Raw genomic sequence first — 24,537 nt, forward strand, 5'->3', positions numbered from 1 at the left:
AGTTGAGCAGTATACTATTTCGCGGATATTTCAAATCAGACATTGCACTTCATTTTATACTGTATAACTTTCATAACGTACGTCAGTATTGTGCTTCACTGAAACAGATTTCTCCGAGGACACAGTTAGTTCCTATTGGAATTTGTTTAGATTCATTATCAGTACTTCAAATTCAGCATTTAACTGACTTGTTTCACGACCGTGTTGCCAATTGCAATACAGAGTCAACCAACTTTCAGTATTGCTAAGTGATTGAAAAAGATATCTCAAGGACACTTTACACGAGCAGAAAGTTTTGGAAAAAGAGTCTTCTGTGCTTCATATATAGCTAAACTACATAGAAACCATAGAAATTATTGTCGTATGACACACCCAATCAAAAAGCCCGCCGAACTGAGTTATCAACGGAAATATTGCAGTTGCGTCAGGCCAGTCCAGAGGACGTCATTAGGCGTCTGAACGCCATGGACGTGGCTTGGGTGTATCGCTACTACCCCGAGATAAATGAGCAAAGCAAGCAATAGAGACATGATGTCCAAAAACCATTATGAGAAAAAGTGGTGCTGAGTGTTTTCTTGGCACTGTTACAGTGTGGTACTGCAGATTACGTACGCTCTTAAGGGACAGAATATGACAGGAGAATACTACCGAAATCTTCCAACGATGTTACAGGACACTGTGAAGACAAATCGTTGCAGGAAGCCGTGTTTTTAGTCCACAATATCAGCTGAACTCATTCTGCATAGGTCACAGTCATTCACGCCACTTCTTTGGCTATCATATTTTCCTGACGTGGCACCCAGTGACTTCGTCTGTTTTCTTTGGATGAAGAAATCATTATGTGGCTGGTGTTTCAGAGTGAGAGCAAGGTGATTTTCGAGTGAGAACAGCAAAAATACAGACTTCACAATCAAGATCTCCACCAAGTACATAATCCATTAATGAGAAAAGCATGTCCCATTGAAGAGTTATCATTTCAAGGCGATAACTGAAATATTTGGAGTAAGAACTAGAGGGAGAAGAAGTAAAAACTTTGAGGTTTGCCGATGACATTGTTGTTCTGTCAGAGTCTGCAAAGGACTTCGAAGAGCAGTTGAAACGAGTCGACCGCGTCTTTAAAGGAGGATATAAGATGAAAATCAACCAAATGAAAACGAGAAAAACGGAAATTATAAATCAGGTGATGCTGAGGGGATTCGGTTAGCTAATGAGACAGTTAAAGTTGTAGATGAGTTTTACTATTTGGGTAGCAAAATAACTGATGATTTCGAGGTAGAGGAGATATAAATGTAGACTGGCAATGGCAAGAAAGGTGTTTCTGAAGAAGAGAAACTTGTGAATATCAAGTGTAGATTTAAATGTCAGGAAGTCTTTTCTGAAAGTATTTGTATGGAGTGTAGCAATGTATGGAAGTTAAACATGGACGATAAACAGTTTAGACAAGAAGGGAATAGAAGCTTTTTAAATGAGTTGCTACAGAAGAATGCTGAAGATTAGATGGGTCGATCACGTAACTAAAAAGGAATACTGAATTGAGTTGGGGAGAAAAACAAATTGTGGCATAAGATGACTTGAAGAAGGACTCGGTCGGAAGGATACATTCAGAGATATCAAGGGATCATGAGTTAGCACTGGAGGAAAGCATGAGGGAGGGGGGGGGGGGGGTAAAAATCGTAGAGGGAGACCAAAAGATAAATACAGAAAGCAGATTCAGAAGGATATAGGTTGCAGCAGTTACTCAGAGATGAAGAGGCTTGCACAGGAGAGAGTAGCACAGAGAGATGCATCAAACCAGTCCACAACAAGAACAATAGCTGCAACTTCAGGACTACTCCTCCTCCGTTACTGCTGAATCATTTATTAAAATGATATTTCTATTAACAACTACTTTACCATACGATATTGCACTGCCTGCGATGTTAAGAAGAGCGATGCATGAATGTACGAAATAACACTGCACAATTGTCCTTAACAACACAGGTACTGCAATATCGTATTCATCCACCGATACAAGGCAGCGACTTTCAATTAAAATGTCTTCCCTGCAGGGGTATTTCATAACGAGTACACGAGTACAGATTGTAACACAGGAACAACGACAAAGGGAAGTTTGGATCTGGGCGTGAGTCATGCACGGATGGCCAAACGGTTAAGGCGACCTCCCGCGTAAAGCGGAAAATCTGTTCCCAGTTCCGGTGGGGCACAAATTTTCACTGTCGTCAATCCTTTGGACACCTGATGGAATAAGTGGACTGACTCAAACTCAGACAGGGCTCCGGTAGTGGAATTCCCCGAATGTACACAGCGCAGACTTCTTGGAGCTTGGCGCATGACTCCGAACGGAATCATGTCAGGTACGAGCGATGTGGCGCAGCGGTTAGCACACTGGACTCGCATTCGGGAGGACGACGGTTCAAACCAGCGGCCGGCCACCCTGATTTAGGTCTTCTCTGATTCACTTCAATCGCTTCAGGCAAATGACGAGATTGTTCCTTTCAAAGGGCGCGGCCGACTTACTTCCCCATCATTCCGTAACCCGCTGGGAGCGATGATCTCGCTGTTTGATCCTCTTCCCTCAACCAGCCAAGGAACCAGCCATGTCAGTAAGAGTATCAATTGCTAGACAGTTGTACTTATTCTTATTTTGACAATCGACTTAGGTCAAAGTATGAACGTCGTCGGGAATAAAGCAAAAAGGACTTCTAACAGTGCATTTTACAATTTCAAAAGTTTTAAATCTAGAAATACTCCATTTTGATATAATTTCTGATACAACTACTTCTAGCTCTCGCTATTTAATAAAATAAAATGCGGAAGAATTCTAACGTTTTCTCGCACAGTACGACGTGAGGTGCTTATCAAGAGGAGACTGTTTGCGACGTTTCAGCGTTTTTCATGCAACAGCCGAGCGTCTTCAGTCGCTTGACATAAGCCTGTGTGACCCAATCAAACGATGATATCTTGCATTCACTAAATTCTAGACGTATTAGACAAATTAAACGGTCAACACAAAGTTGCATGGTAATACGTCTTCTGCATTGCACAACTAGAGTTTCATACCAATAACTTGAACTCTGTTATTTCCCAAATCTTCAAAGAAGTATATACGAAGACAGAGAAGGTAAATTTCCATATTCAGAATTTGATGCTTTTTACTCTAACTTCAACAAAATCATAGAAGATATGCAAACTAGATCTCGTGACGTAGGTACCCCTGAAATACTAACGTACGTACACAGTTAATTTTTAACACATGGAGAAGCAGAGCATTTCACCATAGAAAGCCTGAGGAATTAATTGATTTGGAATATTACTGCAAAGCATAAGATCGTTTACAGCAATATGACTATGAATGCTTCTGGTTTATTGGTGAGAATTACTATTCTTTTCTGAGTGGAAGATAAGTTACCAATTTTAAGATTTCCATGTATCTACTTAATCAAGAAGCGCTTCTACGCTCGTGGCAAAAGCGAGAAGCAAATTGCAGATAAATGAAAAGGATGCCTGAGATTCCAGCTGTACCGTCTATCGTTACGATAACTACATGTGAACTCCGTCAATAACGAACAAAACTATGCGTGTTTATGTATGTAAATGTGATATCAATGATGGAACATTATTTTTGAACGAGAGAAATCTCCACCTTCATGCGTTTTGAATATAAAAAGTTAATAACAAAAATATTTCTGTGTAACAAATTCTAAGAATGCCGAAGACTATGAGTATATCATGTCATGGAATTTCTATATAATTGTGTGGTACAGACTCTGGTGTCAGCCCTCGAACCTACTAGACGCTTTTGCACGAGGTTGCTTCTGAAAACGAAAGTTTTTTCAGAATATATATATATATATATATATATATATATATATATATATATATGTGTGTGTGTGTGTGTGTGTGTGTATAAAAAGTATTTGTACTTGTAATCTCATTTCATACCTCTCCTTCCATGTGAACATAATTAAATGAAAATAATTACCGCTAGAATTCAATTTTTATCACTGGCCTTCTGCCATTCTTTTGTCGTAATGGTGCATTGGCAGCCATTAGGTGAAATATAATTAATCACATGATTTTCGGTGTCACCGACAAAATAAGAGGAAAAAAATACTTTCAAAATTTTTGCTGTCATGAAATGGAAGGGCTTTTTGCACAAACGTTTCCATTAAATATGCACGCCAAACCAAAGATAATAAATAATAATACGAGGCTCAGCCTTCGTTATGAGTAAATCACTGAATGATAAAATGTCTTGCTATCACCGTCGTAAATGTTATTCACGTTATAACTAACACTATAAAACGTCAGTGTCCAATAAATAACTTACGTAACATTCAGCTATGCAGGCTATTATATCGTGTATCTCTCTGCAACACTATTTATTTATCGGGCATTATCTGCTACAGTTTTAAGCTAACCACGCGTATTTTTCAGCTAGCCATGTGTGCTGACAAATAAATTGTTACAACCCAACGTAGCACCTTTAATCAGAATCATTTGCCTACGAAGCAACATTAATGATTGGTAGCATTATGAGTATTACTACATACGAAATAGTATATGTTGACAAATATATGTGAATTTATTTGAAGAGTATTATGATGGATAAGTAGAAGTAAACTTATTTTACTTAAATGTATAGTTACGTAAAAAAACTTTACTATTTTTCCAGCTGCGATTAAGGCAATACTAAGCACGAACTGGGATTTGTATACAAAGTAAATTTTGACTTCGTTTAAACTAGGGGTGTTTATGGTGGTGATAGCAGCGGGAAAGGCGACGGGTGGGGAGTTGGACACCGTTCCAGTGCATCTAGGAAGCGCTGAGTGGAGAACTACCTACTGGTCTAAATTAACAAATAAGTTCCAGCAATCAACACTCCCTATCATGTCTGCTAAGTGTGCGGTCTGGTAGATAACTACGTGTCAAAACATAGCGTGTTACATTTTTTTACTCATATTGAACTCACCGGTTTATTTCCTGATGGTGGTAATTTGTCGTTGCCATCGTTCTACTTAAGGACGATGCGCCACATCTTTAGGTGACTTTCTTAATGACGTTATCGACAGCTTTGCTGCAGGGTAATCTTACACCATCTGGTGACAAAAGGACTGCCTTTTTAGCCAACGTCTGAGCTTTGGAATTTTCTTGATGCATCAGGATACGAACCCCCTTCTTTTTGTCGAATGCCACCTTCTTATTGGTCGAATTTTTTGCAGTACCGCCGCGAGGGCTATGTCCAAAGAATCTTACGCGTGATTACACGTTTACCATCACTGTAAGGTTCAAAAGTCTGCCTTTAAGTTGCAGCGGCGGTGTGTGTGCCAATTAGCGACAGGTGACCACGCCTGCTGAGACCAGTGTTGCGTTTACACACGATGCTGTTACAGATATACCGACCTGGACAACACCCAAGGACTCGGCCTTCTGGAAAGGAGGGCACGCCTCGGCGCGCCGCAGGAAGTAACTCGGTTAGTCCACAGAATGAGAGCCCCTGGCGAAATCACGGTCACCTCACACCCGTATTGTGGTTACACATACGTCGAGGAAAATAACCTGAAGAACGGGAAAATGTCATCCACTCTGTCAGTAATACGTGGGAAGAAATAAATATTTCTATACTTTGCAACAAAATGGGAGGACCATAGGAACTTCCATGATACCGATTACTTCACAAAGCTGTAATTTACTTAGCCAAAATACTAATTTGATGGTGAATCTGCAAAAGGATTCGTAAAACGTGTGAACGGTTTTATCGAAAATCATGTCGTACCCCCGTCAAGTGCTACTGAAAGGTTTATTTCCTGTTTATTCAGGTTTCTGTCACAGTTGTGTACAATTTCGTGGGGGTGACTTCTTTGGAACGTTAGCTTTCATTCTCAAACCATTGCCAAGAGATGTTACAATATTATTAAAGACAAAGAATGCAAAATGTTACAGTTATCAATACACAGTATGCGTAGCTAGTAGTAGTGCAAATATTGAATAAGACGTACCTGCATTTGCAATAACTGTTAAAGCGTAATTCCACTAATACTTTTATAAGTCATCTTAAAAAAAAAAAAAACGTCTCCATAATAAATGTGCCATGACTGTAATACTGAAGTGGTACATTCAAGAGACTATGTCACCTCTATACGCACAATCATGACGTAATCCAGTCAGTCGAATGCCGCATAAAAAAGGGAACCTAATTTCTGACGACGGTGATGGAATGAATCACCGAAAGCTTGGAATTTCATCCGATGTCGAACCGGCAAGAGAACAGAGAACTTATTATGTAGGTGGTTCAAATGGTTCAAATGGTTCAAATGGCTCTGAGCACTATGGGACTTAACTTCTGAGGTCATAAGTCCCCCTAGAACTTCGAACTATTTAACCCTAACTAACCTAAGGACATCACACACATCCATGCCCGAGGCAGGATTCGAACCTGCGACCGTAGCGTATGTAGGTGGCAACAAGTGTTTTGGATAGCCCTTGGGGTCGTCTTAGTGTCACTATCCCACAATACAGGGGCAAAGTAGGAAATTGGAGCAAATCGGTTCGTTCTTTTTGCGTTTGATGTGGTCTTCAGTGCGTTTTATAGGACTTATGGTGGCACTCGGTAAACCCGAGAAAAAAGTTCTCTCTCTCTTTCTTTTAATTTTCTTCATCACCAGCGGATCAAAACCCAGCCGCGGGTTTCCAAGACTGGTACGCACAGTAAATGAGTGAAAGTTTTAAGATATATTGCTAACAATCAGATCTCGAAGAGGATTAAAAATTTTCTGATATTTTTATCAGTTACCAAGACACAAAAGTTCGAAGTTATGCTACTTCCACAAGTAAAATTCGGTATGACACGAAATCTAAATACTAAATAACAGGAGGAAATTGCTCAGATATTAACGATACATTTTTTATGAATTTGTGGAGAAGAGACATCTCCCAGTTTTCAAAAATCTTTATACGTTATCGACAAATACCCAAAACACTTGCTTTTTGGGTACCAAAATCCAGCTGCGGATTCCGAAACGGCTATGTGGTTATGCAAAGAAAATAGCTGTAATTTTTGCGATGTATTTCTACGACTCTGATGACGAGAAACCTTACAATATTTTATCATATTGTTATCCGTTTCCGAGATGCAGAGGTTCAAAGTGCGAAGCGAAAACGTAGTTTATCAAGTGACGTAGCACGGGAGAAATATGCTGTAAACTGTCTCGCTGTGTTATCATCTGTGATAGTTTTAGTACTGAAGCACATGCGAAAGTTTTTTGCACATCAAAACCGCTCTGAGATGTAAAATTTTTCGTTATTTTCATTTGACGTAAGCAAAATATCTAAATTTTACTGATCAATACGTTTCTTTTCATATGAGTGAGGTGCCCTGCTGTAGCAGCGGAAAGAAGGCAAACAGCCGAACACTATACCTATCGAAGCACAAAATAGGCAAATATGCTACCGTTTAAAAGAATCTAAGTGGAAAGTCGGCTACTACCTGCCTCATCTGGTTTTTCAGCAACTTTGAAAATTTTCCCAAAACCCTTGGCGTGGAACATGTTCACGAAGGAATGGAAAAGTAACAAATACTGGAAGATAATACGCAGTCGTTGTATTGCAGACAGAGTGAAGTGTGAGAGAAAGAGAGGGACACAGTGGCAGTGGCGCATAGTTGACAGTGACCGAACAGTGACCGAACAGTGACCGAACAGTGACCGAACAGTGACAGAACAGTGACAGAACAGTGACAGAACAGTGATGGAGACAATTCCAGGGAGAGGGGCTGGGGGTGGGGAAATAAAGAGAAACAGAAAGTGGAAGTGGGTGAGAGCTAGTGGTAATGAGAGCCGGAGTATATGACAATGACGACGAGGAAGAGGAGATAGTGCCAATGAGAAAAGACAGCAACAATAGGAAGGAAGGAATGAAGTATTAATAGTAAGAATATACAAGAATATACCGAAGAATCATCCTGTGCAGTTGGACCAAACCGGACAGTCGTTCTCCTTACTCAGTGCAGTTTGCTAATTGAATATTCCTAGTTAAGTAGAACTTACTGCCTTCGAGTACCAGTCTTCAGCATAGCTATAAATCATCATAAATCCTATATCATCCACAAAAAATTAATCTATATTATTTTTGGAATACTCAAACCCATAGCAAATTAGCCATGTCTGAATCATCTCATACCTCAAATAATTCACACAAAGTAAGCTATCTCCGGAATGGCGAATATCATCCTAAGTAACTCCGAAAGTAAAGTGACACACTGAGAAATGTTTTAAACAGGGAGAAAGAGTGATTAGACTTGAGTGTCATGTCAACGTTAATGTCATTTAAGACAGAGTAGAAGCTGGTATTGCAGAAGGATGTCGATCGAAAATGGCCATGTTCTTCTCAAATGAGGAAACATTATATTCGTTGACTCTCTTGCTACTCTGGGGCTGATGTTGGTTGTGACGTTTCCGCGCTTGGTAAATGATGATCAGTTTGGAGTTAGGAAAGGTGAAGGCACCGGAGAGACAGTTCTGACATTGAGGTTGATAATGGAAGCAAGGCTGAAGAAAAATCAAGACACGTTCATTGACTTGTCGATCTGGAAATAGCGGTCGACAATGTGAAATGGTAAAAAATATTCGAAATTCTGGGAAACATATGGGTAAGCTATAGGGAAAGATGGGTAATATACAGTATGTGCAAGAACCAAGGGAGAACAACAAGACTGGAAGACCAAGAACGAAGTGCTTGGATTAAAAAGGGGGTAAGACAGCGATGTAGTCTTTAGCTCCTACCGTTCAATCAATATGTCGTAGAAGCAATGACGGATAAAAAGAAAGGTTAAAAAATGAAATTAAAATTCAGGGTGAAAGGATATCAGTGATAAATTTCGCTGAAGATGTTGCTATCCTCAGTGAAAGTGAAGAAGAATTACAGCGTGTGTTGAATGGAATGTGAAGTCTAATGAGTACATAATATGGATTGAGAGTAAATTGAAGGAAGGTGAATTAATGAGACGTAGAAGAAATGAGACTAGCGAGGAACTTAAGATCAGAATTGGGGCTTCTGAAGTAGACGAAGTAGACTAGGCAGTTGAGAAGCTAGCTATGGAGAAAAATATTCCTTGATGTTACGGAGCATGGAGGACTTAAAAAAAAAAACACACTAGCACTGGTGAAAAGGGCGTTCTTGGTGAAGAGGCGTCTGCTAGTGTGAAACATAGGTCGTAATTTGAGGGAGAAATTTCTGCGCCTCGTATGGTAGTGAGATACGGACTGTGGGAAAACCCCAACAGAATAGCAGATTTTGTGATGTGGTGCTACGGAATAATGTTGGGAATCAGATGGACTGATTCTCTGCAGAATCGACGAGGTGTGGAACATGTGGAAAACACTGACAAGAAGAAGGAACAGGATGACAGGACATCTGTTAAGACATCAGAGAATATATTGTATGGTGCTAGAGGGAGCTGTAGAGAGTACAAATTGTGAAGGAAGAGAGAACTTGGGATACATCCGGCAAATAATTGAAGACGAAAGTTGCAGTTGCTTCTCTGACATGAAAAAGTTGAACAGAAGAGGAAATCGTGGCGGGCCACATCAAACCAGTCAGAAGACTGATTAAAAGAAATGAACTTGTGACGAAATGCTCCGCTCTTCTTTGGATTTTGTCTGTTTCCTGATTCAACCCCATATGGCACGAATCTCGGACTGACGATCAGTACTCAACTACTGATCGAGCTAAGGTTCTGCAAGCTACTCGCTTTGTGAGGGAACTATACTTCATGAGAATTCTTCCAGTGAATCTGTCTGGCATGTGCCTTTCCGACAGTTTTATGTTGTCATTCCCATTTAAATCGCTCCGTGCCCGTACTCTTAAATGTTTTATGGTATAACTGCTTCCAGTATTGTTTTGGTATCGAGTACTCCTGAATAATGGGTCCTTCTGCCTATGTTTGCGCAGTGCGTGACATTTGTTGACGAGGGTCAGCAGCCAAGGGCCAGTCCTCTGATTATCTTCTGCATTTCGCTACAGTGTTTTAGCATTGTGACTTCCCTGTACACATCAGCATCACTGGTGAAAAGCCTCATGGAACATCTAATGTTGTCCACTAGATAATTCGTACATAGGATGTCTCAGGAGGAGCGGTCAGTATTCAGAAATATGATAGGAACGACAAAGCAAAAAAAAAATCTAGTAAACACGGGCTCTGAAACGCATACTTTAAGAGCTACGGGCACTTCTTCATCTTCGATACTGTGAAACAAATCTCTGCTATTGCAGCCTCTTTGCTTTCCATATTTTGAGAAATGGCCGTATGGTGTGTGGTGTACATTGTGGAGAGTAACGGTCCTGTAGCACACCCGAAGTTATGTTCACGTCGCTGAGAATGTCACACTGTCTTCTGTTTTCTAGAAACTGTTCGTAGCGATCACACAGATGGTCCGATTTTCCACGCGCTCGTAACCTGTTCATTAGGCGGCAGGGCAGAATTGTATAGAATGCCTAGTGAAAGTCAAGCAACATGATATCCACCACGACGCCGAAAACTACAGCATGATGATCCCACAGAGAAGATTTTCAGTCTCCAGAAAATTATAATACGCATGCATCAAACATATCTAAGAACACGACATTAGATCGACGTCAGAGACATCGGCGTGTAGATACTCGCACGAAATTTCTGGTGCAGTCTACAGATCTTCAATGTTGCGCCCTAGGTCATCCGGCACACATCCAAACGTCCAGATGGTAATCCAGTTCTGTCCAAACGTTGACTAGCATGTTTCCGTCAAAATCCGTCAAGGTAACAGTGATGTGTTCCTGCACTTCCTGAAGCGTTGTTTGCTTTGAGGGTAAAATGCTGTGTCCGTAACATAACTCCACAGGAAGAAATCACCTGGCGTGAGATTTGGCGACCTGGGGGCCATGGCAACAGAGCAATATCGCCCACACCAGCGCGCCCTATCCAGCGACGTGGCAGTTCGCTGTTGTGAAAGATGCAAACAATTGTGAAAAATAAAACTATGGAGTCAGCAGTCACTTGTGGCAACAACCACAACTGCAACATTCCCAGGTACACGGTACCTTCCACCGTCAGCACTACGAAGATATAGCGGCCATAGATATTTGTCTCCGGTACGGCACAGAAAACATTCACTTTGGCGAATCCCTTCCTAATTCCAAACGGACATGCAGCAGTTCCGTACCGCACACTTTCACATGTGACGATTCACAATTCCCGACAGATGGAAAGCCACCTCATCACTGAATATCAATGTTCCTGAAAAGTTACTATCATCTTCCTTAGTTTGCGCGATGGAAAGCAAATATTTACAAACTTAGCTGTATCGGAAATGGTTCCACCCTTGACCCGAAAGCCAATAATCATGCCCTTTGGACGTCATCTAAACCGCTCCATTTCCGCATTATGACATCGACTGTACTGTTTTCTGCGTCCCCCGACACGCTTCATACACGCTCCACTACTAGTGCTGATACCTGCCGTATGCGAGAGCATGTTGACGTCGAACATAGAGGGTGCTCACATTTGTGTGACTGGACCGTGGATATGGTCGAGTCGCCTAATGACTCGGCTGGAACGTGCCCTAAGCATCAAGCTGCCTTGCGCCCAAACCAACACATCATGAGTATGCTGAGTCCGTTAAAGGAGATAGTTGTATTTCTTCTCGCACACTGGCATGATTCCTTAGCAAAGTGACAGTGCGGCGTCGTTAGCGTAAATATTTCATCAGCTCAATTTCCATAGATCGCATTTCGCAAATGTCGTGACGGCTGCTTTGAAAAAAGACATGCCAGTATTCTTCTTCATCCAATCCGAACCTTTGATCTCGTCTTCGATGGGATGGTAAACTCTAATCTTACGTCCTTATTCCTCTCAACAACTACAGAACGTGACTACCGACCTTAACTTTCCGGTCCAAAGCAAGAAACGCCAACAGCGAATTGTGAGTTGGGCGTGGGGTTCTCAACTGGGAAAATTTCCACTGCTATGCAGTAAACACGGCTTTGGAAAATATTTATAGCTATGACATTGGTGTCTCAGAAAAACATACGATGCATTTGGCTAGATGTTCCGCTTGTGTCAGTGCGTAAAGTCTGTGACTTGATCCACGTACAAGAAGGGTATCTCCCTCCATGTGCACGACCAACTTATTGTTTTGAGGAAGAGTGGTGACTGGGAAGATAAACACGGAAGTGCTAAGCTGTTTGCATTATCTACAATGATTCAAAGTTTTTCGAAATTGGATAAAAATACTTCATATCTCTTTGAGTCCTAATATTTTATATTACTATTTAAGTCCAATATGTTTTACAGCTAAGGCTCAGTTTCAAACGACTGTATGACCATTTGGAACATTAGCTCTACTTTAGTTCTTGCAGTAACACTGTAGGAAAGAGATTACTGTAAATTTTGCAAGAAAAGCTTACGTATTTTGTATCCCGCCTGGATAGACGGCGCTTGGATCTGCTCCTGTGAACTGCTTCTGCAAAACAGACCGAGAGTGAAGGACGCGAGTACGAGCAGGAAACGGTGAATAACGTCGGTATTGCAAGCAAAGTTAAAGCACCTTTTCTGGTGTATAAACATATACAAACACATTACTTAACTTTGGGTGCAGATGAGCACGTAGGTGCGAAGCTGTTCATGTATCGATGCTGACAGTTACTAGAAGTTACAAAGACAACGTCTATAATGGCTTGCCCCACGATAAGTGAAAGCTAATTTGCTAGGTCGTCTGCTCTTGATCAAATAGGCTTAATGTGGAGCTTCGCTCGTTGAGCTCCACATCGTCGGCTAGAGGGCACTGTGGTCGGCGTAGTTCGGCCGCTCTCGTAGTGTTAACTTACGAGCGTGTTCCTACGCTGTGGCATCGGAACTATCGATGCCACATTTTGTATAAAAATAATTTTACAATCGATTCCCTCAGTCAATTAAAGAATATGCGCTGCCTTCATCAATAAAATATCTCCATTCGAGATACTTTTCGCAAGCTGATATTGTTACATATTACAGGACTTAAATGCCTATCAGTATTTTGTTATTCGTAATTACATCCAGTTAATTCTCAATTTTATGAATTTGCAATGAAACTTCATATTACTTTGACTTATGAAAACAAAGTTTCATTTTATCTTACCTATGAGCAACAATCACAGAAACAACCTGTTTCTTAATAACAGCTAGCAGACCATGTACAATGAATGAAAGAAAATCTCACGTGCCACTTCCATCGAGGGTAAATGAAAAGAAATCGTGTCGTCAGACAGTTGAAGGAACTGATAGAAAACAATTAAAGACTGCGCTATAAACCAAGTGAAATTCTTGATTACTCATAGTCGTCTGGCAGCCATCGATGCTTCAAGGAAAGCCACGAAGAGGAATTAATGAAAATGAGACAAAAGAGAACATCCAATGTAAGCGGCAGAGTTCCCGGTATGGCTAGTCAGACTGACGAATGAGCCAAGAAGGTCATAAAAATCAGAGTAGCACAGGCAAAGAGGACATTCTGGGCCAAAATAAATCCGCTACTGTTGAAATTGGCCTTCATTTACGGAAGAGAGTTCCGCGAATGTCATTTGGAACACTGCAGTGTCTAGTAATCTGTCATGGGCTACGAGAAAACAAGAAAGGAAGAGAATCGAAGTGCTTGAGATGTGGTGCTGTAGAAAAATGTTGAAAACTATCTGGACTGATCAGAAATGAGGAGACTCTCCTCAGAATCTGCGAGGAGAAGAAAATGTGGTAAACAAAGACAAGAAGAAGGGATAGCATTACAGGACTTGTGTTACCACATCACGGAATAACTTTTGTTGTTGTAGAGGCAACTGTAAAGGGTAACAATTGAAGCAGAAATAGCGCTTGGAATATATCCAACAAATACTCCTGGTCATTTGGTGTACGTGCTACTCTGAGATGAAGAGGTGAGCGCAGGAAAGGAAGAAAGAACATGTGGTAAACATTGACAGGAAGAACGGACACATTGACGGGTCATGTACTAAGACATCAGGGAGTGAGTTTCGTGGTGGAAACTGTAAAGAGAAAAACTGTAGGAGGAAGACAACAAATGGAATGTAGCCAACAAACAATTGAGAACGTAAGGACACTTTCCCTCAGGAATGGTACTTGCTATTTTTTTCGAGTGAACTGATTTTTAGGCGAACCCATAATGGCGTAAAGAATGATCCTCCTTACGTTGCCTGGAATCTGCTTGAAAATGCAGAAAACTAACTCCAGAAATTCAGTCTGCAAATGGTAAAAATTAGTGACGCTGAAAACAATACTCAGAACTCAACATTTTTCGTCTAAAAGGTCTTACTCTGTGCTTATCCGTTTTTGCGGTATCGTCTAAATACGCGCCAAAGGTAGGTGAAAAAAATGGTTCAAATGGCTCTGAGCACTATGGAACTCAACTTGAAACTACTTACATCTAACTAACCTAAGGACATCACACACATCCATGCCAGAGACAGGATTCTAAACTGCGATCGTAGCAGTCGCGCGGTTCCGAACTGAACGCCTAGAACAGCTCGGCCACCGTGGTCGGCGTAGGTAGGTGGTAACTTTTGAAGCTAGACTGCGTAACTACCCTCTCTTCGCAGCTAGTGTAATCAACCGCGACTAACGAGGCGTTTCGGTGGTACCCTGAAACGGTTTCTGTGGTGGTGGTAATGAGCTTATTTTATTCGTTCAGTAATGGCACATATTGTACGAGGGGCCTTCAATAAGTAATGCAACACATTTTTTCCTTGGTCAGTTTTGGTTGAAAAAAAAGCTGAATTTCTTGTGGGACTTCGTGGAACACTCTAGTATCGGACCCTATAGTTTCATGAAGTTCCGGTAGGTGGTAGCGCATTACGTAGCCTTCAAAATGGTATCTGTAACGGACGTGCGTTACAAACAGAGAGCTGTCATTGAAATTCTTTTGGTGAAAAACCAGCTCATGGAAGACATTCATAGGCGCTTGCAGAATGTCTATGGAGACCTGGCAGTGAACAAAAGCACGGTGAGTCGTTGGGCGAGGCGTCTGCTATTATCGCAACAAAGCCGCGCAAACGTGGCCGATCTCTCGCTATCCGGCTGGTCACGCCAACTGTGACTTCTGCAATGCTGGAATGTACGCGCACTAGCAATCGCTGACACACTCATCCACCAGCTGGGGTACTCATTGGACTGTTCGTTCTCATTTACCCTACAGCTCGGATCTCGTACCTTCCAACTGTTTGCATCTGTTTTCTCCAAAGAAGGATGCACTCTGCGGGAAGCAGTACACGTATGATGGGGAGGTTAATGACTCATCAATACGTTGGCTCTGACGTCGATCAGGAGGGTGGTACCATTCGGGCGTACAGTCCTCCAAGTAACGTAGGATAAGACCGTTGCATTGATAGGAGATTATGTTGAAAAATAGGATTTTGTAGCCACAAGAATGGGGAATAAAACCAGAATGTGTTGTATTACTTATTGAACGCTCCTCCTAAATGCACATGATACTCGGCGAAGATAGCCAGAATTAATCACAATTATCAATCCTTGGGGACGATGTTCATCCCTTCACGCAATCTGCTTTTCCCCCGGCACGATGACATCTACCAGTAGTTCAGTGCTACGTGTCATATGGCTCACAGTGTTCGTGTGTTGTTCGTAGATCACCGGGATGCATTTATCGTATTCCCCTGGCCACAAAACTTACTGGATTTAAACCCAATCGAGAATCCGGGGGACTCCCTCGAACGCATCATGGATCCTCAACCGAAAAACATACCGCATCTGACCACGGCTCTGGAGTCGTCATCTGTATCTTCCAGAACCTCACAGACTTTCTTCTCGCACCTATGCCCAGGATCATCAGTCCCTGTCTTATTTTGCTATGATGATCCTTCCTACCTATGTAAATGGGCGCCAACAAAATGTTTTCAAACTCTGAGGACGAAGTTGATGATTGAAATTTCATGAGAAGATCCTGCTGCAACGAAAATTGCCTTCGCTTTAATGATTACCACCCAGATTCACGTATCATATCCGTGGCCCCGCTCTTCCTTATTTAGGGGTAATACGAGACGAGCTGCTCTTCGTTGACCTTTTTCGATAACGTCCATCAATTATATCTGATGCGGATTGCACACCGCACAGCAACACACCAGAAGAGGCCAGACAAGTGTTGATAGTTACAATTTAAATTATTCGTAACTGCAATCTCTAAGTATTTTGCTGAATTTACATCCTTTATATTTTATCCTATAACCGAATTTAAGCTAGTTCCTTTTAGTACTTATACGGATCACTTGTCATTTTCATTATGTAGAGTCAATTGCCTTTTTCTCGCCGTACAGATATCTTATCTAAATCATTCTGCAATTTGGTTTGGTCATCTGATGACGGTAAATGACAGCATCATCTGCAAGATGTTAAGAATAATTTTCAAAGAGGAGATGGAACTGGGAATCCTGACTTCTCCTAAATCGGTTACGTAGACAAGAAATATCAGAAGACCTAAAAAATACATCGGTTAACTCCTGATGTTACTTCTGTTTTACTCGATAACTTTCCGTCAGTCATTACGAACCGTGAACTTTCTGACAGGAAATTACGAATCCAGTCCCACAACTAGGACGATACTCCAGAGGCACTCAATTTGATTAGAAATCGATTGTGAGAAAATGTGTCAAACGTCTTCAGAAAATATAAAAATATGGAATTAATTTGACGTCCCTTGTCGATAGCACCCATTACTTCGTGAGAATAAAGAGCTAGTTGAGTTTCACTAGAACAATATTATCGGAGTCCTTTTCGGTTGTTTGACAATAAATCGTTTTCTTCGAGGTAACCCGTAACGTTCGAGCACAGTATATGTTGCAAAATCCTGCTGCAAATCGACTTTTGTGATGTAGGTATCTAATTCAGTGGATTACTCCTATCTCCTTTCTTCGGTACTGAGGTGACTTGTGCAACTTTCCAATATTTAGATACCGACCTTTCGCCGAGCGTGCGTTTGCATATGATGGCTAAGTATGGGTGTATTGCGTCAGCATACTCTGAAAAGAAAGTGACTGGTATACAATGTGTGCCGGAGGTTTTGGCTTTATTGAGTCATTTAAACTACTTCATTAAAGCGATGCTATATACTTCTAAAGTAAGTTACTCATGTTAGCAGTTGTTCTTGATTCGAATTCAGGAATATTTACTTCATCTTTTCTGGTGAAGAAATTCCTGAAAACTGGGTTTAATAATTCTTTTTTATTGGCACTGTCATTCGTAATGTCACCATTGTTATCGTACAGTGGGGTATTGTTTGTGTTTTTCCAATAGTGTAATTTAAATTCGATCACAATTCTTTTGGATTTTCTGGCAGATTTCAGGACAGGATTTAGAGTGAAAACTTTTAAAAGCATCGCTCATTGAAGTAGGCCCTAAGTTTCGAGCTTCTATAAAATTATTCCAATCTCGGAGGATATCTGTTGTTCGAAATTTGGCGAACTTTTTTCGTTGCTTCTGCAATAGTGTTCTGCGTTCTTTCAAATTTGGCATGCTTTCTTCGTTGCTTCTGCAACAGTGTTCTGACCTGTTTTGTGTACCGTGGGCCATGAGCACTATCTTTTATTACTTTATTTGGTATATATCTCTCAAATGCCGTCGGTACTATTTCTCTGAATTGAAACAACGTATGGGCTGCACATACATACTCAGACTGGAAGGAGTGGACACTGTTTCCGATCAATGATTCGGAAACAGCACCGTGTTCTGCTGCGCAGGATGTACACTACTGGCAATTAAAATTGCTACACCAAGAAGAAAAGCAGATGATAAACGGATATTCATTGGACAAATATATTATACTAGAACTGGCATGTGATTACATTTTCACGCAATTTGGATGCAAGATCGTGAGAAATCAGTACCCAGAACAACCACCTCTGGCCGTAATGACGGCCTTGATACGCCTGGGCATTAAGTCAAACATAGCTTGGATGGCGCGTACAGGTACAGCTGCCCATGTAGCTTCACACGATACCACAGGTCATCAAGAGTAGTGACTGCCGTATTGTGACGAGCCATTTGCTCAGCCACCATTGACCAGACGTTTTCAATTGGTGAGAGATCTGGATAATGCGCTGTCGAACATTTTCTGTATCCAGAAAGGCCGTACAGGACCTGCAACATGCGGTCGTGCATTATCCTGCTGAAATGTAGGGTTTCACAGGGATCGAATGAAGGGTAGAAAATGGTTCAAATGGCTCTGAGCGCTATGGGAGTTAACTTCTGAGGTCATCAGTCCCCTACAACTTAGAACTACTTAAACCTAACTAACCTAAGGACACCACGCAGGATTCGAACCTGTGACGTAGCGGTCGCGCGGTTCCAGACTGGAGCGCCTAGAACAGCTCGTCCTCCCCGGCCCGCGAAGCGTATAGCCACGGCCTTGATACGCTTGGGCATTGAGTCAAACAGGGCTTGGATGGCGTGTACAGGTACAGCTGACCATGCACGTTCAACACGATACCACAGTTCATAAAGAGTAGTGACTGGCGTATTGTGACGAGCCACTTGCTCGGTCACTATTGACCAGACGTTTTCGATTGGTGAGAGATCTCGAGAATGTGTTGGCCAGGGCAGCAGTCGAATATTTTCTGTATCCAGAAACGCCCGTAGAGGACCTGCAACATGTGATCGTACGTTATCCTGCTGAAATGCATGGTTTAGCAGGGATCGAATGAAGGTTAGAGCTACGTGTCGTAACACATCTGAAATGTAACGTCTACTGTTCAAAGAGCCGTCGATGCAAACAAGAGGTGACCGAGACGTCTAACCAATGGCACCCCATACCATCACGCCGGATGATACGCCAGTATGGCGATGACGAATACACGCTTCCAATGTGCGTTCAACGCGATGTCGCCAGACACGGATGTGACCATCATGATGCTGTAAACAGAAACTAGATTCATCCGAAAAAATGGCGTTTCGTGCACTCAGGTTCGTCCTTGAGTACACCATCGCAGGCGCTCCTGTCTGTGATGCAGCGTCAAGGGTAACAGCAGCCATGGTCTCCGAGCTGATAGTCCATGCTGCTGCAAACGTCGTCGAACTGTTCGTGCAGAATGTTGTTGTCTTTGCAAACTTTCACATCTGTTGACTCAGGGATCGAGACGTCGCTGCACTATCCGTTACAGCCATGAGGATAAGATGCCTGTCATTTCGCCTGCTAGTGATACGAGGCCGTTGGGATCCAGCACGGCGTTCCGTTTTACCCTCCTGAACCCACCGATTCCATATTCTGCTAACAGTCATTGGATCTCGACCAACGCGAGCAGCAATGTCGCGATACGATAAGCAGCAATCGCGATAGGCTACAATCCGAGCTTTATCAAAGTCGGAAACGTGATGGTACGCATTTCTCCTCCTTACACGAGACATCACAACTACGTTCCACCAGGCAACGCCGGTCAACTGCTATTTGTGTATGAGAAATCGGTTTGAAACTTTCCTCATGTCAGCAAGTTGTAGGTGTCGCCACCGGCGCCAACCTTGTGTGAATGTTGTGAAAAGCTAATCATTTGCATATCGGAGCATTTTCTTCCTGTCACTTAAATTTCGCGTCTGTAGCATGTCATCTTCGTGGTGTAGCAATTTTAATGGACTGTAGTGTAGTTTAGGGGCAGCGACTGCTCATCGGGAGATACGGCGCGTCGGAGGCGCATGCGTGCACACGAGGCTAGCAGCGGCCGGACCTCGCGAGCAGCAGGTGACGAAACAGCCAGGCGCGGCCAGACGCACAGTATATAAAGCATGGCGGGCGCGCTCCTCTCCAGATTCGCTCTGACCACCACTCACACCATGTACAAGGTAAGCGCACCACACTGCTGCCGCACAGAGCGCGCCGTGGCACCACCACTGGCTCGAACTGCACCTCGTTTTGCGGTCTGTAGCCTGCTGTAGACGGAAACCCGCGCTACATCTTCTGTCTCGTGGATCGAGCAGCTAACAATTGTGCTTTGTGCTCCGTCCGTCGCGTCTCTTGTAATGTTTCTGGACCAGCGTATTTACAGCAATAGCTCGCACCCATAGAAGTCAAGTGAGAAGTATCTAAATGAAAACCCCAATTTCTGTGCCAAGCATTTTACCGAAGTCCACTAACCTGCTCACCGTTCTTAAACTTGACTTTTTTTGGGGGGAGGTGGAGGGGGGGCAAGGGGGGAAGGGGGAGGCAGGGTGGGGGGGGAGGGGAGGACTACATTAGGGCGATTCAGTCTAGGAAGCTCTCTAAGATATTCTTCGCAACATGCAACGATTGACAAAGTCATGGGGTACCTCTTAACCTCCTTTTCCCGGTGTAGTGTAGCAGTTCGACGTGGCATGGACTCAACAAGTCGGAGGCCAAGCTGCCTCTATAGCCATCCATACTTCTGAAACTGTTGCCGGTGCATGATTTAATGCAACAACTCACCTTTTGAATATCACCTAACCGGGTGACCAAAGCATCCGCACGAACTGTCCAGATCTTCTTCAAACCGATCACGAACAGTTGCGGCCCGGTGTCATGTCGCGTTGTCATCCGTGAACATTCTATCGTTGATTGGGAACATGACGTACACGAATGGCTGTAGAATGGTCGCCAAGTAGCAGAACATAACCATTTCCAGTCAACTATCGGTTCAGTTTGACCAGTAGATCCAGTTCATTCCATGCAAATACAGCCCACACCGTTATGGAGCCACCACCAGCTTCCACAGTGCCTTATTGACAACTTGAGTCTACGGTTTAGTGGGCTCCACGCCACACTCTAACCCTACCATCAGCTCCTAAAGACTAAAATCGGGGCTCATCTAACCAGTCCACGGTTCTCCAGTCTCCTAGGGTCCAACCGACATGTTTGGAGGGACGCTGCAAAGTGTTCAAAATGTTCAAATGTATGTGAAATCTTATGGGACTGAACTGCTAAGGTCATCAGACCCTAAGCTTACACACTACTTACCCTAAATTATCCTAAAGACAAACACACACACCCATACCCGAGGGAGGACTCGAACCTTCGCCGGGACCAGCCGCACAATCCATGACTGCAGCGCCTTAGACCGCTCCGATATTCCCTCGCTGGAGAGGCATTGCAGGCGATGTCGTCCTGTTAGCAAAGGCATTCACGTCGGGTCGCCTGCTGCCATAGCCCATTAACGCCAAATTTCGCCACAGTGTCCTAACGGACATGTCCGTCGTACGTCACACATTGATTTATACTGTTATTTCCCGAAGAGTTGCTTGTCTGTTAGCACTGACAACTCTACCCAAACGCCGCTGTTCTTGGAAGTTAAATGATGGCCGTCGGCCACGTTGTTCTTGTGAGAGGTAATGCCTGATATTTGATATTCTCGGCCCACTCTTGACACTCTGGATCTCAGAATCTGAATACCCTAACGATTTCCGAAATACAAAGTCCCATGCGTCTAGCTGCAACTATCACTCCGCTTTCAGAGTCTCTTAATTTCCGTCGTGCGGTCATAATCAAGCCGGAAACTTTTTCGCATAAATTACCTCAATACGAGTCACAGCTCCGCCGCTGTGGCCGAGCGGTTCTAGGCGCTTCAGACCGGAACCGCGCTGCTGCTGCGGTCGCAGGTTCGAATCCTGCCTCGAGCATGGATGCGTGTGATGTCTTTACGTTTGTTAAGTTAAAGTAGTTCTAAGTCAAGGGGATTGATGATTTCAGATGTTAAATTCCACAGTGCTCAGAGACATTTTTGAACATCTCCTCCAACCACATTAAACCAGTCACAAGATAGACGATCCTAAAAAAGCGCATTAAAGTAGACTTTGTAATAGAAACGGAAAACGACTGGAGATAAACTGTGGAAGATCAGGACACCGTCAGCGGCATAACATATTGGGCAGTAAGCTAGGACCAAATGCAGGACACAGCTTTTCAAAGTAAGTTACATGTGACTGATATGTGACCTCCCAATAAATGAAAGAAGCCTAGCAGTTGGTGAAAGCAATGCTGTTAAACCATTTCAGACGGTTCTCAATAAAATTGTAATAGTAAGTAACGAGAAAAACAGGAAAGGAAAGAAACATACTCGTGCAAGACGTTCGTCGCCAATAGCTGGAGCAGGAGGATGTTCTTACTCATTGGTCTGAAGTTGACCACAGTAGCGGTCGTAACCGATCACCGTAATAAATAAATGTGATCAAGACTGTTTTTAATAGTAAATAGAAAGACGTGAAGGTGGTTCCTTTCTATGTTCTGAGCTGGCAGGAGTGTAATCTGGCATGTCTCATTCCAGTTAACATTTATGAGTCGACGTAAATCGTAATTTTTAAAACTAGAATGGAGAACACCTGAAACTATCCAAAGGTACTTAGAGGCAACATCATTAAGGTACGGATTTTAGGGTCTAGTCTTAAGGACAATCATTCTGCAAGAAACCTTCCAGCACATAATTGAACGTATGCCTGCGAGGATGGAAGCTGTCATCAGGACTAAGGTTGGGCCCACGCCATATTGAATTCCAGCATTACCGGTGGAGGAAGTCACGAACTTGTACGTAATTTTCAACCAGGTGTCCGGATACTTTTGATCACATAGCGTATTAGAGCTTAGAGTAACTCTTCACTTTCGATTCATAATACGCTCCGTGCCGTAGTTGCAGTTGGCGTCAGTAGGGGTGCCGTAACATGTAGACGTATTATCCACTCCATATTGTCGCTTGTAGTTTATGGGCGCTCAGCAGCAATGTTATCATCCCACAATGTCGCATCGAATTACTTCGCGTCTACAGATATCTATTGAAACGTGTCTGTTTTCTGTATATCTTATAGATTTCATGCAGTCGCATTTTGAATCCATGGAGACGTAAATAATCCTGTACTGCTAGAACTGCTAATTTACTTCGACCGACAGTGAACGATGGCTGGGGTGTTAACGAGTTATGGCTTGGTTTGCTCTGTGCTCTCTCTCTCTCCCTTTGAGGTTAACGTCCCGTTACGCCACCGATGCTGTCTGTGAAATGTGCATTTGTTCAGTTAGACTGTAGTAATCAACATCCTCACATCATGCAATCAATCGCTTTACGATTCACAAGTGTAATATACTCCGAAGCTAATGGTTTCCACTTTTACTGGCTTTTCCAGTTTTGAAGGCACAAGGGAATCTCTTCCCGGTATGCTATTGACCTTCCATTTCACACATATGATTTTTACACGGATTGGAACCAAAATGGAGAACAGCAAATGATAGAATATTTTTGAAAAATTGCTACTCCGAAATTGTTCTTATAGTACTTCTGCAGGCATCAATATTGTTGACGGGTTATAATTGTATATCGGTGCTTTAAATTTCTGTAAAGCAATCCGTCGTCCTTCATCCGAAAGGGACCTGATTAATTCCATGCAAAGTGGGATGGTCACGGTACGCAGCTTGACTATTTGTAAATACGAAGTACGTCGCTACCACTAACTGTCCCGTACCTTACAGCTCGCAGTCTTCGCCGCCGTGCTGGCCGTGGCCCGCGCTGGCTACCTGGCCGCCCCCGCCGCCGTCTCCTACGCCGCCCCCGCCTACGCCGCCCCCGCCTACGCCGCCTACGGCGCCCACGCCGTCGCCCCCGCGGCCATCACCTCCCAGCACTCCAACATCCTGAGGAGCTACGGCAACCTGGGACAGGTGTCCACCTACTCCAAGACCATCGACACCCCCTACTCTAGCGTTAGCAAGTCTGACGTGCGCGTCAGCAACGATGCCCTCGCCCACGTGGCCGCCCCCATCGCCTACGCCGCCCCCGCCGTCGTCAAGGCTGCCGCTCCCGTGGCCTACGCCGCCCCCGCCGCCTACGCCGCCCCTGCCGTCGTCAAGGCCGCCGCCCCCGCCGTCGGTCTGCTGGGAGTCGCCTACTCCGCCGCCCCCGCCGTCGCCCACATGACCTACACCAACGGTCTGGGTCTCGCCTACGCCTGGTAATCTGACCTCACCTCGTGGCATTCCGATGTATCATGACGTGAAGATTCAGAGCACTATATTTATTTGTAATTTATTGTGAAATAAATTATTTCTTTTTTAATGTGTCTCATTCTTTGCTGACTAACTGCCCGGTTCCTTTCCTTATACACAGACCTTGACAGCAAACACTATTTCGCTGTGACGTTTCAAGCTCTTATTCCTGAATTGGCTTCAGTCCCAAGGCGGTCACAGAAGTTTTTCGTATTAGCACCTTTTTCGACTCATGGGATGTTTTTCAAAGTGAAAAATACCAAATCACACTACGTTTACCAGTCTACATTAAACTGTATGTTGCTCGGCGATGTTTGAAAAAAGGCTGAGGAATTTTTCATTCACTAGGACTATGCCAAGAAAGGCACTGTGAACTTGATACCATTCTTCAGGTTGGTGATAGTTTTATTGCAGCTCTGCCCCAGTGATTGCCTGAGACATGGTGGGCTAATGTCCGATCGTGTTGGTGGTAACTTTCGTTAGCAGGAGAATAGATATGATTGTATTTGTAGTCGGCATTATCAGAACATTTCAGAGGGTGTGCGGAACT

The 24,537-nt window shown here is 43.2% G+C and overlaps 1 protein-coding gene across 1 annotated transcript; it reads left to right on the forward strand.

The window, feature by feature from the left end:
- The first annotated feature begins 19,822 nt into the window (after positions 1-19,822).
- Positions 19,823-24,057, forward strand: LOC126335086 (cuticle protein 67-like). The gene is made up of 2 exons (XM_049997985.1): positions 19,823-19,852; positions 23,475-24,057. Exons 1-2 carry the CDS (start codon positions 19,844-19,846, stop codon positions 23,955-23,957), a joined length of 492 nt encoding a protein of 163 aa, XP_049853942.1. The 5' UTR covers positions 19,823-19,843; the 3' UTR covers positions 23,958-24,057.
- The last annotated feature ends 480 nt before the right edge of the window (positions 24,058-24,537 follow it).

Source organism: Schistocerca gregaria, chromosome 1 (assembly GCF_023897955.1).
Source record: "Schistocerca gregaria isolate iqSchGreg1 chromosome 1, iqSchGreg1.2, whole genome shotgun sequence".
Lineage (NCBI taxonomy): Eukaryota > Metazoa > Arthropoda > Insecta > Orthoptera > Acrididae > Schistocerca > Schistocerca gregaria.